The sequence below is a fragment of the Brassica napus genome, chromosome A1, assembly GCF_020379485.1.
Source record: "Brassica napus cultivar Da-Ae chromosome A1, Da-Ae, whole genome shotgun sequence".
Lineage (NCBI taxonomy): Eukaryota > Viridiplantae > Streptophyta > Magnoliopsida > Brassicales > Brassicaceae > Brassica > Brassica napus.
In genome coordinates this window covers 6744575-6759389 of record NC_063434.1, presented here as the reverse complement: position 1 = coordinate 6759389, position 14815 = coordinate 6744575, and the positions used below count along the sequence as shown (strand labels likewise).

General features: G+C 35.0%; 2 protein-coding genes and 1 pseudogene across 4 annotated transcripts; 2 read left to right on the top strand and 1 right to left on the bottom strand.

The window, feature by feature from the left end:
- The first annotated feature begins 673 nt into the window (after nt 1-673).
- LOC106375969 (potassium channel AKT2/3) lies at nt 674-4742 on the top strand. Of its 3 annotated transcripts, none has more exons than XM_013816002.3 (11): nt 674-818; nt 948-1172; nt 1398-1616; nt 1868-2026; nt 2116-2173; nt 2256-2567; nt 2833-3072; nt 3149-3664; nt 3746-3821; nt 3905-4354; nt 4446-4742. In XM_013816002.3, exons 2-11 carry the CDS (start codon nt 958-960, stop codon nt 4568-4570), a joined length of 2370 nt encoding a protein of 789 aa, XP_013671456.2. In that variant the 5' UTR covers nt 674-818; nt 948-957; the 3' UTR covers nt 4571-4742. The 3 variants fall into 3 exon arrangements, with proteins under 3 accessions (XP_013671456.2, XP_048596630.1, XP_048596628.1); XM_048740673.1 differs by having other exon boundaries at nt 783-823; XM_048740671.1 differs by lacking the exon at nt 674-818 and having other exon boundaries at nt 902-1172.
- A 5431-nt stretch (nt 4743-10173) lies between these two features.
- LOC106375970 lies at nt 10174-11533 on the top strand (annotated as a pseudogene).
- Nucleotides 11534-12388: 855 nt separating this feature from the next.
- Nucleotides 12389-14480, bottom strand: LOC111208172 (putative F-box protein At4g22170). The gene has a single exon (XM_022706946.2). The coding sequence runs from the start codon at nt 13744-13746 to the stop codon at nt 12565-12567; it is 1182 nt and encodes a 393-aa protein (XP_022562667.2). The 5' UTR covers nt 13747-14480; the 3' UTR covers nt 12389-12564.
- Nucleotides 14481-14815: the final 335 nt, after the last annotated feature.

Genomic DNA, 14815 nt, shown 5'->3' with positions numbered 1-14815 from the left:
ACAGGTTTCTGAAAAAAAAACAATCTTGTTTGGCTCCCACGTGTCCCTCACTGGTGAATGCATTTTAGGGATTCGTCAAGTCTATTGTGAGATTAACTAGGGTTTATGTATGTGAATTCGAAAACCCAAAGTTAGGCAACATGGTGAAGGAGCAAAGTAGGCAGTGTGATTCTTCCGTACGGGATCTTAATGACATTTATCCTACAACAAAGTACAATCATATCGGTTATAATTGCCTTTCACTTTGTTTTGCCTTTTCGTAAGCTAACCATGTGAGTGCCTCAAAAGCCAAGTTAAGAATATATGAGCAATCTAGATGAATACTATACCGAAGATGACTACACGAATAGGGAAATATATCGTCTTTTCCGCCTAAATAAAAAACTGGTCCCATGCATTTCTCAACTGGAATCTAATTCCCTTTTTATCTCATAATTTTTCTTCTGCTTCATATACCCGCTAGTCAATGTGCTTAAGTACACACAACATTCTCTTTAACTATGCAGGAAACGTAGCATTACAACGTCCTCTTAATCGCTGCTAGATTCTCAATATAGAGTTTAAAAGTTGCTAATGATAAACATTGGGACCCTCAAAGAGTCTAAAAAGCCACGTTTTGCATCATTCTCAGACTCAGCCATTACCTATCTCTCATTTGTGGCCCCCATCAATCACACTTCACACCTTATCTTCCAAAACATTTAATCAACTAATTTTCTTCCCTTATTTATTGTGACTCGTCCTCCAAAAATAAAAGCTTTGTTCCCCACAAAAGCTTCCCAATCTCACTTGTTTGACAATAGGACCACCACCACCACGTACGGTTTGCACCATACACACCACAAACTCCCTCTTCGTTGCAATAATTACACCATCCACCAAAACGTCTCTCTTTCTTTCTATCTATCTTTTTATGTTAGTTTACCAAAACAATTTTGTTTCTTCAGGGTGAATATAATGGACCTCAAGTACTCAGCATCTCATTGCAACTTATCTCCAGACGTGATGAAGCACCATCGAGGAAAAGAAAGAGATGAAGAGTATGATGCTTCTTCTCTCAGCTTGAACAACTTGTCAAAGCTTATTCTCCCTCCACTTGGTGTTGCAAGCTATAACCAGAATCAGATCATTTCTAGTGGATGGGTCATCTCACCCATGGACTCAAGATACAGGTACAACCGACATATTCTTCTTATGGACTGTCTCTGTGAAACAGAGCAACATAGGGTACCTGAAAAAAACGTACTCTTTATATATTTTTTTGCGTAACACAACATATCTACTGAGTTCACGATGCAAATGGTCTTGTAATAAGAAAGTTATCAGAGACTCTTGTTTATCTTGAAAGGTAACGTAAAGAAGTAAACTAATGATTCATGTGTGGTTGGTTAATTCAGGTGGTGGGAATCATTTATGGTGCTTTTGGTTGCATACTCTGCGTGGGTTTACCCATTTGAAGTCGCGTTTCTGAACTCCTCACCAAAGAGAAACCTTTGTATCGCAGACAACATAGTAGACATGTTCTTTGCTGTTGACATTGTCTTGACGTTCTTCGTTGCCTACATAGACCGAAGAACACAGCTTCTTGTCCGTGAACCCAAACAGATTGCAGTGAGGTCAGTCTCTGTTGTTCATGGTTTTTTTGTGTCACCGTTTGATTAGTTTGTGGAAGACGACAAAGTTTAGGTGACTCTTGTGCCCACACCATGTGATTCTTTATTTTTACCCATCAGCAATTAGACAAAATTACTGATTATGGAAAGTACAGAAAGATTCCATTTTATAAATATTCCGTGAACAGAAAGCTTTTTAATAATTGTGTAGGTAGGTACTAACTTAAAAATGATATTTTAATCTTTCATTAAAGGTACCTTTCTACGTGGTTCTTGATGGATGTTGCATCAACTATACCATTTGATGCAATCGGATATTTAGTCACCGGCACAGGCAAGTTGAATCTCACTTGTAATATCTTGGGACTGCTCAGGTTTTGGAGACTCCGACGCGTCAAACACCTCTTCACTAGGTACACATAAGGCTCCTTGTCATGTGTGTAATCAAAACCCTTTTAGGAGAAACTAACAAAAACATCACATGTTTCACGTGTTGTTTCAGACTAGAGAAGGACATAAGATTCAGCTACTTCTGTATCCGCTGCATTCGACTTCTATGCGTGAGTAATGAAACTATAAGTTGTAGTAAACAAAACCGTTGTTGTATTTTCAGAAACATAATGGGGTTTGAATATTATACAGGTGACGTTGTTTCTAGTGCATTGTGCTGGATGCATTTATTACCTACTAGCAGACAGGTATCCACATGGAAAGACATGGATCGATGCAATCCCTAGCATCAGAGATAAGAGTCTGTCCATCAAGTACATTGCAGCCATTTATTGGTCTATCACAACAATGACCACTGTGGGATATGGAGATCTACATGCTAGCAACACTACTGAGATGGTGTTTATCACAGTCTATATGTTATTCAATCTCGGCCTCACTGCTTATCTTATTGGTAACATGACTAACTTGGTCGTGGAAGGGACTCGTCGTACCATGGAATTTGTGAGTCTGATCAAGCTCTCACTCTTTGGTTACACATAAGTTTTTTCTTTGTAACCATTCGCTCAACTGTAAAGGAACTGACCATTGTGTGTTAGACATTCCTTACTCTCCGAGTGAAAGCTGGAAAGAAACTAATATTACATGTTGTGGTTTTTATTTGGGGGTTTACGGGTTTCGGCCCGAACCTCCTAATATTCAAAATAAAATATTTCTCTTTGTATTGTTTTTTCTTAGGGAACTTCTTGTTGTTGTTGTGGTGGTGCAGAGAAATAGCATTCAAGCAGCGTCAAACTTTGTTAACAGAAACAGATTGCCTCCAAGACTGAAAGACCAGATACTAGCTTACATGTGTTTGAGGTTTAAAGCAGAGAGCTTGAATCAGCAACATGTTATTGATCAGCTCCCAAAATCCATCCACAAGAGCATTTGTCAACATCTTTTTCTTCCATCAGTTGAAAAAGTTTATCTCTTCAAAGGCGTCTCAAGAGAGATACTTCTTCTCCTGGTGAGTTACTAACTAGGGTTTGTGGATCATGGATGAGTTCTCTAAACCTAGTTTGTTGTGTTTATATGTGTATTAGGTTTCCAAAATGAAGGCTGAGTACATACCACCAAGAGAGGATGTCATCATGCAAAACGAGGCACCAGATGATGTTTACATAATTGTATCGGGAGAAGTTGAGATCATTGACTCAGAGATGGAGAGAGATAGCGTGTTGGGCACGCTAAGATGCGGAGACATATTTGGAGAAGTTGGAGCACTTTGTTGCAGACCTCAGAGCTACACTTTTCAAACAAAGTCTCTTTCACAGCTTCTCAGGCTCAAAACATCTTTCCTTATTGAGACAATGCAGATTAAACAACAAGACAATGCCGTGATGCTCAAGAACTTCTTGCAGCATCACAAGAAGCTGAGTGATTTAGATGTTGGTGATCTAAAGGCACAACAACAAAATGGAGAAGACGATGATGGTTCACCCAACATTGCCTCAAATCTTATCACCGTTGTATCTACAGGCAATGCAGCTCTTCTTGATGAGATACTCAAGGCTAAGTTAAGCCCTGACATTACAGATTCCAAAGGAAAAACTCCACTGGTAACGTTATGCTTTCCACCAAAAACCTAATTAAACATTACTCATCATCAGTCATTAATTTGTCTTATATTATTGTTTCAGCATATAGCAGCCTCTAAAGGATATGAAGACTGTGTTCTAGTACTTCTAAAACACGGATGCAACATTCACATAAGAGGTGAACACATCATAATCAAGAAGTGTATTACATTTTATTCTAAAGAAATATTTTTACTTAAGATATTGATTAAAAACTTGCAGATGTGAGTGGTAACACGGCTCTTTGGGAAGCAATATCAAAGAAGCACCACTCGATATTCAGAATCCTTTATCATTTCGCAGCCATATCGGATCCACACGTAGCTGGAGATCTTCTCTGTGAAGCTGTGAGACAGAACAATGTAGAAGTGATAAAGGATCTTCTGAACCAGGGGATTAATGTTGACACAAAGGACCACCATGGTTTCACAGCTTTGAAGGTGGCTTTGTCCGAGAACCAAATGGATATGGTTAATCTCCTGAATACGAACGGTGCAGATATGGTTACAAATGAGCTCACATCATTGGAGAAGTTAAGCGTTGTGGAAAAAGAAAAAGAAAGAGTGAGTATTTTCAGAGGACATCCACTGGAGAGAAAAGAAAGAAGTAGTTATGAAGCTGGGATGCTTATTTTGCTTCCTCCTTCACTGGATGATCTCAAGAAAATTGCAGGTCTTAGAGGGTTTGGTTTAGTGTGCTAACTAACCGGGTTCGGTTTGTTTTTCTTTTTAACACGGTTTGTTTTGTTGTATGCATGAAACAGAGGAAAAGCTTGGGTTTGACGGAAGTGAGATGATGGTGACGAATGAAGATGGAGCTGAGATTGACAGTATTGAAGTGATTAGAGACAATGACAAGCTTTACTTTGTGGAAAAGATAATAATTTAGAAAACGAAATTTAAAAACAAAAAAAATGTATGAGATAAGATTATTAGCGTGTAAAAAATGAATTTGAAGTAAAAAAAAAGAAAAAGAAGCGAAGATATATATATATTAATATTATTGGATGTAAAATGTATTATTGCTGGAGTAAGAAAATGTAAGAGATCATATACTCCTACGAACGTGTGAATCTGAGAATGGTAGTACAAAATTTACCAAGTAAAAAGGAAACTGAAATTGAGTTAAAAATAATTAAACGTAATATAAAAAAAAAATTATAAAACGTAATAATGTTACTAACTTTTCAACATTAACGTTTAGTTTCTTTCATATATGAAAATGTGACGTGACTGTCCGTAGTACCAGTATCACATGCTATGGCTACGATTCGAATTATTGAGTTTTATTTATATTTCGAAACATCATTCTGAGGTTGTACACGTTATTTTGTTTGGTATTATGGAATATAGTCGTTGAATTGAAGAGAATGATCACGTGATCATCACGTCAGTTTATGATACTTCTTTGTCAATGAATCCATACAATAATACGACTTTTTGCTCCACTCGAAGTTTGGACACATACTCCAAAACCCTACCTTACATTTATAGTAAATCAGCTTAAGTGATACAAATGTTGATAAACAACTAAACAGCAAAAGTTTAATGCATCTTCGATTTTTCCTAATCACGATGAACATTACATAAAGTTCTTTATTGTTAAATTTCGAAGTTATAAACAACTAACTTATGCAAACATGTTTTATTGACCTGGGTTTTCTTTCTTTCTGAATTAGATATGCATGTAATACGGGGCACTGAAGTATTGTTCAGAATATAGAGTATAAAAGGCCAATAACATATAACCAAAATAACGTTCAAACTATACCTTTAGATTTGTGATTAGTTTGAAAAATACAACTAGCTGACAATAAAATCAAACAAAAAATACACGAGCATGCTGTGTAAGGACCTACAAAGAAAAGCCTTCTCCGTTTATACATACGGCCCCGACGCTCACCAAACTTGAAACTTTAGTTCCGTTTAGCATTATTACCTAAATACGAATATTTACATTTATGTTAAGTTATAAGAAAATGTCCTTTTAAAGCTGTGATTAAATAAATAAATAAAAACTTTGGGGTAGACAACTTTTAAAGATTGATCTGAAGTCGTAACATGGTGGCAGTGTACGGATGCTGAAATGGGGAAAACCTCAGATACCAAATCCATGTAACGTCGAAGCTACGTGCAGAGGAGTGTTAAGGGTATTTATGACATTGAGTAAGCAGAGACCCCACGTCATTAAATGAGTGTGAGATAATGTTATCCATCACATGGCCTTACATTATCTTATGTCTGTTTCCAAACATAAACGAACCAACAAAATCTCTTCGCTATTATTTCTATCCTTTTTTTCTTTGCCAGCCAATTTTATATATTAATGCTCAACTATTACGCTGATTTTCAAATCATGAATGATTTATTGCTGAAAATATGTTAATTTGATAGATATTTTTTATTTAATGTATAAACATAGTGATAGACTGATAGTTTTATGATCAAGTTTCCTTCACAGCTATTGGTAATGCTCCACCAGAAAAAAAGCTGAACTATACAGTATGCGCTAAAAGCGTTTAATACGTGTGGGTCCCATTAATCACGTCCAGTTCTTAATTATTTGTTTCCATCTATTAATGGGCCTCGTTTTGGCCCGTTTCCTTCTCCTGGTTGCTCTTTTATCGCTAATATTTTGTAGTTTTTCATAATACTCTGTGGCTTGTATTTAATTTCCTTATTGCCGACAAAAAAAATCTTTATTTCATATATTGGTGTTGTAAATATAACATAACATAACTTGTCAAGGTTGACAAAAGAAAAATAAATACAGGAGTTGGCAAGACAAAAGAACATAACCAAACAAAAGAATAAAAATTATTCGTGAGCTACAAGAAGAATATCAAACATAATCAGAAACTTATTTAAAAAATTGGTGGAAGGTAAAATCAATTTATTAAATTTATACACTGTATTAATAGAATATATCAATTTTGACAACGCAAGAAAGGAAAGGTTTGTAGGTTTTTTGTACATACGTATAGGAATAGGAATGTGTAGTCTGCATATACGCTAGTAACTTGGTGGTTGAATATACAGTTGACAAAAACTCTTAAGTAGTTTTTATGTTAAAGTATACCCTAAGTATTTTGCTATTTATTTTCCATGAAATGCGGTCGAGGAATGTGATTTGTTCTTCTAATTATTTTTTAGTCAAATTAGAGAAAGGATTGAAAATCTTATGATGTATAAAATAATTAAAATTTTGAAAATTTGAAACTTGGTATCACCAACATCACAATGACATCATATTTTAATTAATAACTTTGGTGTAAGAAGAAAACAAAATAAGACGAAATGTAAAATGAAATGACTTCCGGGTTTCAGGGTAATGATAATCGCAGAAGATTTTAAACATGAAAAGGGTCAACTTCAGTTTGCAAATTTCATTCTTGTAATCCATAAAGTTTAACTTTCGTTTGCTATTTTCTCGGAAATCATTAATCATGAAACGAAAAAATATCAAGTTCCGAGGGGTCCAGGACTAAATTTTAGTGGGATTAATATTCTCCTTATTTTTATGCCTTCCACATATATGTTCATGTTTATATAATATGAGAAGCAATACAAAGGATGTGTTAACAAATAAAACAACAACACCAATACGGAGGATATAGACATATATGTGCATGTCTAAATAAGTTGAAAATTATAAGAGAAGCGAAATGCAATAGAAACTAGAAAGGATAGCTAGGTTAAGAAATAAAACAACAGTTGACAAAAAGAAAGAAAGACATAAAACAACAACAATTCGAAGGATATAGTATTTGTTTTGAAGTATAGCGTTTGTTTTGGAGAAGTGTAAATAAAACTACGATATAATTTATTTTTATTAATTGAGAGGTGTATAGACTTACCCAAATAATTCACTTAAACCAAAAGCAGCAATTGCTAATACCAAAACATAAACATAATGTAAATTCCATTCCCAACTGGAATCGAACGAGACATAGACTTCATATAAGTTTTTACATATACTTATGTATTTATACGTTTTTGTTGCTACACTACAGTTGTTCCAAATGTTAACATTTAGATATGTATTAAAATTAATTCCAAACATTAAACAACTAGCCTAATGCACTGTTAATATAAATTGATAATATTCATCACAAAAAAGTTTCTAATAACCAATTGCAGTTTAGGATAAGTTATATACTTGAAGAGTCTTATCATGAGCTGGATTTTGAATATGAATTTGGCAATCTACATAGGAAAACCTATAGTTTGGTTAGCTTGTCTCTTGAAATATAGAAGTGATTCATATGATATATATCTGCTTAAAATCAAGTTAGGTGAAAATAGTTAATGAGTTGGGTCGTATATACATGCAGAGAATGCTTCACGGTGCTGAGGATTAAGTATTAATGGTGATCTAGTAATATAACGTAAAGAAACAATGCTGCAAAAGAAAAAAAAAACAGGACAATGAAAAAAGTCTGTATGACGATTTCTTTGATAATACACATACATAATATTATACCGTGAGATTTATATACAAAACAATCCATTCATGTGATATTATTACAAACTATATAGTTTAAATTAAGGGTGTGACGGAGCTGATATTCAGAATTTTAAGGATATTCGTGATCTGTTCCGGAAGTAAATTGATTTTCGGATTTGATTCGGGGGAAATTACAAGTTTACCACTTTTATTGTACCACTTTTCATTTTTACCACCACTAATGAGACATTTTCAAAAATCCATCTTTCATTAAGTGGCAAAAAACTCTTATGTCTTTGTTATTTATATATATAATAAATCATTATTTAAATTAAAAAAAAATATAAAAAAATGTAAACTTTTTTTTTATGTTTTCGAATTATACTTTTTCAAATTCAAACTTTTTTATAAACTTTTTTTTTTGAATTTTTTTTTTGAATTTTTATTTTATTTTTTTTAGTTTCTTTTTGGAAAACGAAACTTATGTTTGAAACTATTTTTAAAATTTTTTATATATTTTTAAGTTTTTATATATTTATTAGAATCATAAATTTCACATTCCAAAACCCTACCCTACCCCTCAACTCTAAACCCTAAGTCTAGATTAGTTAACCCTAACGGTATAATTGTATTTTATCATTTATTAAAAGTGAGGGTAAAAGTGGTTAGTGTAAACATGAAAAATGGTACTATGAATGTGGTATTTGTGGCAATTTCCCTTTGATTCGATAGGTAACTTTTTGGATATTCGGCGTTCTAGATATCCAAAAAAATCTGGATAATTTACTGGATATCTGATTCGATCTGTTTATTTTATTTTAATTTTAAAAATAAAAAATGATATAAATAACAATATTTAATTACAAAATTATAAAAGCTACATACTTTTAAAAAAATCAATAACTAAATAATTAATTTAGTGAATTAAAATATCATAAAACTTATATAGAGATATATATTATATATGTATATAACAGATCGGATCGGATATCCATTTAAAAGAATATTAATATTTGTGATTTGTTTCGTCTTTGACGGATCTTAAACTTTTGAATTTGTTTCGATTTGTAAAGTCACTAATATCTAGATTTTTCGGATCAAATTGAAAAGAATAACAGATCGAATCAAAATTTTCAGATATTTTACCCACCCTTAGTTTAAATGGCCACTATCCCAACTATCACATAATCTACGCAACAAAAATATTTTACTTTTTGGTGAGATTTTGTTTGAAATTTATCACTCCCATTTTTGTGTCAAAATAAAAAATAAGTTTACTACTCTGTTTACTAAGAGTATCTCCAACTCATTGCTATTTTCACCTCTATAATAGCATTTAGAGGTGAAATTGCTTCAACTCACCTCTATTTCTTCCTCTATAATAGAGATATCTATTTTTTTCTCTATTTAGAGCATCTCCAATGTACACCTCTATAATTTCCTCTAAAATAGAGATCTCTATTATAGAGGTGAAAATGCTCCAATGTATGCCTCTATAATAGAGTTCCTCTATTTTAGAGGAAAATATAGAGGAAAGTTACTTTTTGCCTCTATATTTAGAGGTGAAAATAACATATCTTTATATTTTCCCCTATAAATAGAGAAATTCTATTATACAGGCATACATTGGAGCATTTTCACCTCTATAATAGAGTTTCTCTATTTTAGGAGAAAATATAGAGATAGAAATAAGGGTGGGTTGGAGATGGTCTTATAGAGGAAGAAATAGCATTCCTCTATTTTTTTACTCTATATTTTAGAGATTGCTATTTTAGGGAAATACATTGGAGCATATCTCACCTCTATTATAGAGTTTCCTTATTTTAGAGGTGAAAATAGCAAAATACATTGGAGATGGTCTAACTATTAACGAAAAATAAGGTCGCTTAAATCTTGTCTGGTATTTCATGTTCAATATTGTATACTTCTAATATCGGAAAGAAATATAAAATTAAATAAATTAGAGATATTTTCCAGTTATAAACAGATTCCATCTATTATTAATTCAAATCAGATTCCATCTATTTTTAATTTAAATATTACAGAAGCAATCTAAAATAATGGAAAAATGTTTGATTTGGTACATAATTTTCCGTCATTTGTGTACTCTGCATATAAGCTCACATTGCACCTGCTCATGTTTATCTCTCTTTCTCTCTATATATTTCATTAATATCATCCTCAACCTCGCAAGTCTCTCTCTCTCTCTCTCTCTCTCAGCGACATGGATAGTCCAACGAGCATACGCGGTAAACCTCCACCGGAGACTCTCTCCCCGTGCGGTAGCCAAAGACGGAGGAGCAGCTGCGACTCCAACTCACCGGAATTCGAGTTCTGGCGTCTAACAAACTCTTCATTCCTTCAAACCGAGTCAGATCTTCTCTCCGCCGACGAGCTTTTCCACGACGGCGTTCTTCTCCCTCTTCACCTCCTCTCCATCAAATCCGAGCCTCAACCCGACCCGAATGTCTCGGAGTGCGAACCGGATCCATCTCCTTCGACCGATGCTTTGATCACAGAGCAGAAAACCGAACCGGAACCGGAGTTAGGATCCGAGTTGACCCGTGAACCGACGGTTTCGAAGCGGTGGAGAGATATATTCAAGAAGACCGAACATAAACCTGTCGGGAAGAAAGAGAAGGTTAAAGATAACAAGAAGAAAGAGAAGAAGTCCGGTTCGGGTCCAGGTTCAGGTTCGGGCTCAGGAGCGGAGCTGAATATCAACATTTGGCCGTTTTCAAGAAGCAGATCCGCTGGTAACAACGTGACCCGACCAAGAATGTCGTTCGGAGCTCCGACGACCCGGAAAGTCAGCAGCGCGCCGTGTTCCCGTAGCAACTCCACCGGTGAGTCAAAGTCAAGGAAATGGCCGAGCAGTCCCGGTCGTAACGGCGTGCATCTTGGTCGGAACAGTCCGGTTTGGCAAGTCCGACGTGGAAGTGGAGCTCCGACAGGGAAAACGATATCCGAGTCGGTGGGTCGGGTTTCGGGTAAAAGGGAAGTTCCCGAGGCGCGTAGGGGTAAAACTGGAATCGAGAGCAATAAAGCAAAAGTCATAAACTTGAACGTGCCTATGTGCATCGGTTATCGGAGCCGGTTAAGCTGCAGAAACGACCAGAGTGGAAGTAATAACATTGGGAGTGATGATAATATCGCCAATGTTAATAATCCCAATCCTAATGGTTTATTTGGCTTTCGTAATCTTTTCGTTAAGAAGGTTCATTGACTTTTGTATTATAGTAAAAGCCCTATCAATAGTCTCAAAGGGTCTATTTTTATTTTTTAATTTGCTACTTTTGCTGTTAGTACGATGTGTGGATTTGGGCAAATATTCGTGTTTGCTTATTATCATGTAAATTAAGAAGATAAAGCTTTCTAATATAAAATGTTAATCTAAGTGTGTAACTAATTTTCTCAATTTTTATGGGTTAGTTTCATGACAAAGTTTGTCCAAAAAAAAAAAAAGTTTCATGACAAAGTAAACTAGTTTAAGTGTAGATGTAATTTTCTTCTTTTTTTTTTTTTTTTTGTTCAAAATGTAGATGTAATTTTCTATCTGCTACAAAACTACTAATCTACTGGAGGTAAATGGTCTTTGCTAAAACTTCAATCGTATAAGGAGGAAACAAATTACTAATTTATGATGGGACGATTTGTAATTTTAAGTTCACTGTCCAAGAAAGGTATTGTGTAACACCAGCCTTATAATTTCAATCAAAAACTACTGGATGACAAAAAAAAAAAGGTTTTGGGTTTGGTTGAAAGTTCACCATCAGTCCATCAACATACCCAAACTGTTTATTCCCAGTCTGTTTTTTCGGGAGAAATTGCATTAATACAAAAGTCTAACAATAACTACCCAACTACACAAACACGGTTGATCAATGTCGAATATTGTCCGTCTCTCCAATTTTATTGTTGCACAAACATCAAACAGTTTGTTACAATAAACCATGAATGAATCCCATGTCAGAACTGAATATATTCAAAGCATATTGATACGATTCAATGAGTTAGGTTCGCTCTCAACCAAATTGGATGGTCCTCTTCAAGTCTTGATTTTTTTGAACAAAAAATCCTCTTCAAGTCTTATGTTCATACTAAAACAAATATGTAAGTTAAAACATACAAATTGTGTTTCAAAAAAAAAAAAAAAAGTTAAAACATACAATAACTAAGTTACTGTGTCAAGACAATTTGTTATAAAATCACCACTTGTACTGGGTCCTTGGTAATGTTTGGACAACAAATATAAGAAAATATAAGGATATACATCAAATATAAGAAAAGGAAAATACATTTTCTTCCCCTACTATAAGCGAAATTAGGGTATATCATCAATTTATTTTTGATGTTATAAAGTTAACTTTCAATCAGAGTTTTTCTTTATCCTATAAAACACTTAATTTTCCTCAACATAACGTAGTTGAGGTAAATCATGTAATTTGGGTAAAACTTGGTAAGAACCAACGAGCTCTAGAGAATTGAGCTACAGAACAATCAAAGTTGTGCAGCGGCACCGTCTTCTTTGTCCTGAGATTAAAAACAAAGATAGAACTTGTGTTATCTCTTTTAACACTGAAATAGATGGAATCTCTAATGAATCCCTCATTGCCGAGCACAGTGATGCCTTGATCCAAAAGCATTGACTCGTCTCCCAAAGAAGTAACCAGTTTGTGATTCGTCAGGAATCCTGGTGAACAAATCTTGATAACCCGGAAAGACCAGGTTTCAGACCTCGACCTCCACCTTTTTTCAGCCTTGAAGACTTCTCCTGTTACCGTGACTACAAGTTTTGTCGGAACAACAAGACCTAAACGTAGTCTTTCCACAGTAACAGCACACTGAAAGATTTGTTGTGGAGTCTCTCCAGACAAATCAAAGATTAAGAAACAACCAGACAAGCTTAAGAAGTAAAGCTTGGATTCCTTGTAAACCACGTCAACACAGCCTGAGGTTTTGGGAAGTTGAGTCCAGACCGTATCTCTCTTTTTGGAATAAACTACACACAAGTCTCGAAGTCCCCATAGAACAACATAATCATTGGTTCTCTCATCAATCCAAAACACAGGGGTTCGTATACTAATACCTTTGTAGACCTTTTCGTTGGGACTTGTAGTGCGCAACTCATAACCACCTAGGGTTCTCTCTACCTTTACCATTCCAACCTGTGACTCCACGGAAGGTAGATTGATTCTCTCGTCGGTAAAGAGATTCACAACGTAGAGACTACGTAGAGGGTATAGCATCAAGAGCCAGCTTCCATAGGTCGATATACAAAAACTCTTTGCAAATTCCAAACCAAGATCTTGTGTCTTGTAACGTTTGTCTCTTTCCTCTGGATTGAACAACGTGCATGGATAATTGTTGTTGTTGTTTTCGTCGTCTTCAGGGAAGAGAATCATCCAATGGATCTGACTTTTGGGGATGTGGACGCATTGTCTCGAAGAGGCGTGCCAAGACGAACATACGGCTTTAACTCGTTGGAAATTAGCAAAGTTGAGACGTTCGAAGAGAGATATCAAGAGATCTTGAGGAAGGTCTGACCATGATTCGGGTGTGTCTTTTCCTCTGAGATGGTCATGAGAATCAGGTTTCTGCTTCTCCTCCATCTCCATGACAGAAAAAGAGAGATGTTATCAATCAGATCGAAGCAATTAAATGTCGTTTTGCCTCTCTAACAACCTAAACTATAGGAATACATTGGTTTTCTAAAATTTATTTATCTTACCGACCTATGAGATATTTTGAACAGCCCAATTCATATGAAATTTTTAAATGCATAGAGTTTATAAATTTAATGACTATCGCGTAATTTATAGAATTTCTATGGTAACTACTAACTAGAAACGCTAGCATGTAATCATATCAATAATAAGACTATAAGAGTGAAACAGCATATTGAAGAGGAAAACTTAACTGAGATCAATCATGCCTTGGTGAAACTTGGTAAAAACCATCCATCACTGGAGAGTTGAAGAGACGAGCAATCAAATTTGTGTAGTTGCTCCATCTTCCGCCTCTCAAGATTGAAGAGAAAGATATCATTTGTGTTCTTGTCACTACTACTACTGAAATAGATACAATTCTTGTTGATCCCCTCATCGGCCAGTACAGTGATACCTAAATCCAAAAGCAATATTGCCTCGTCTTCCAAGGAATAAACTCGTTCATATTTCTTAAACAACCCTAATGAGTAAACTTGTAGAGACGAAATAACCAGGTTCTAGACATACGTCGACTTCTTATAAACATCTCAACCTTGAGGTGCCGGTGGTAGTGGTGGTGGAGCAGGAGAAACTGGATCCAGCTGCGGTTGACGTGTCCTAACTTCTTGACCATTCAGTGAGCATTACTTACTATCAAGACCTTTTCCAAAAGGATCGATGACTTAAGTATTTTATGTTTCCCACAAAAATTCAGATTTGTGAATTTCTCACTGATGTGCATGGCTATTGACATAGAAAATTCAACTCGATCCTGATTTAGTCCACAAATCACATCTTCGGTATAAAAGGGATGGATCTCTAAGCTATGCTAGTACTAGCTCCCCGTACAGCCTTCCATACAAATATGTAAGTTATGCTTATTATAGCGAACAAACAATATCGCTTAGATCACTAATATGAATCACATAGAAGGAAACCAAGCTATAAAACATAGAGTATCATTAACTTACTTGCCGAG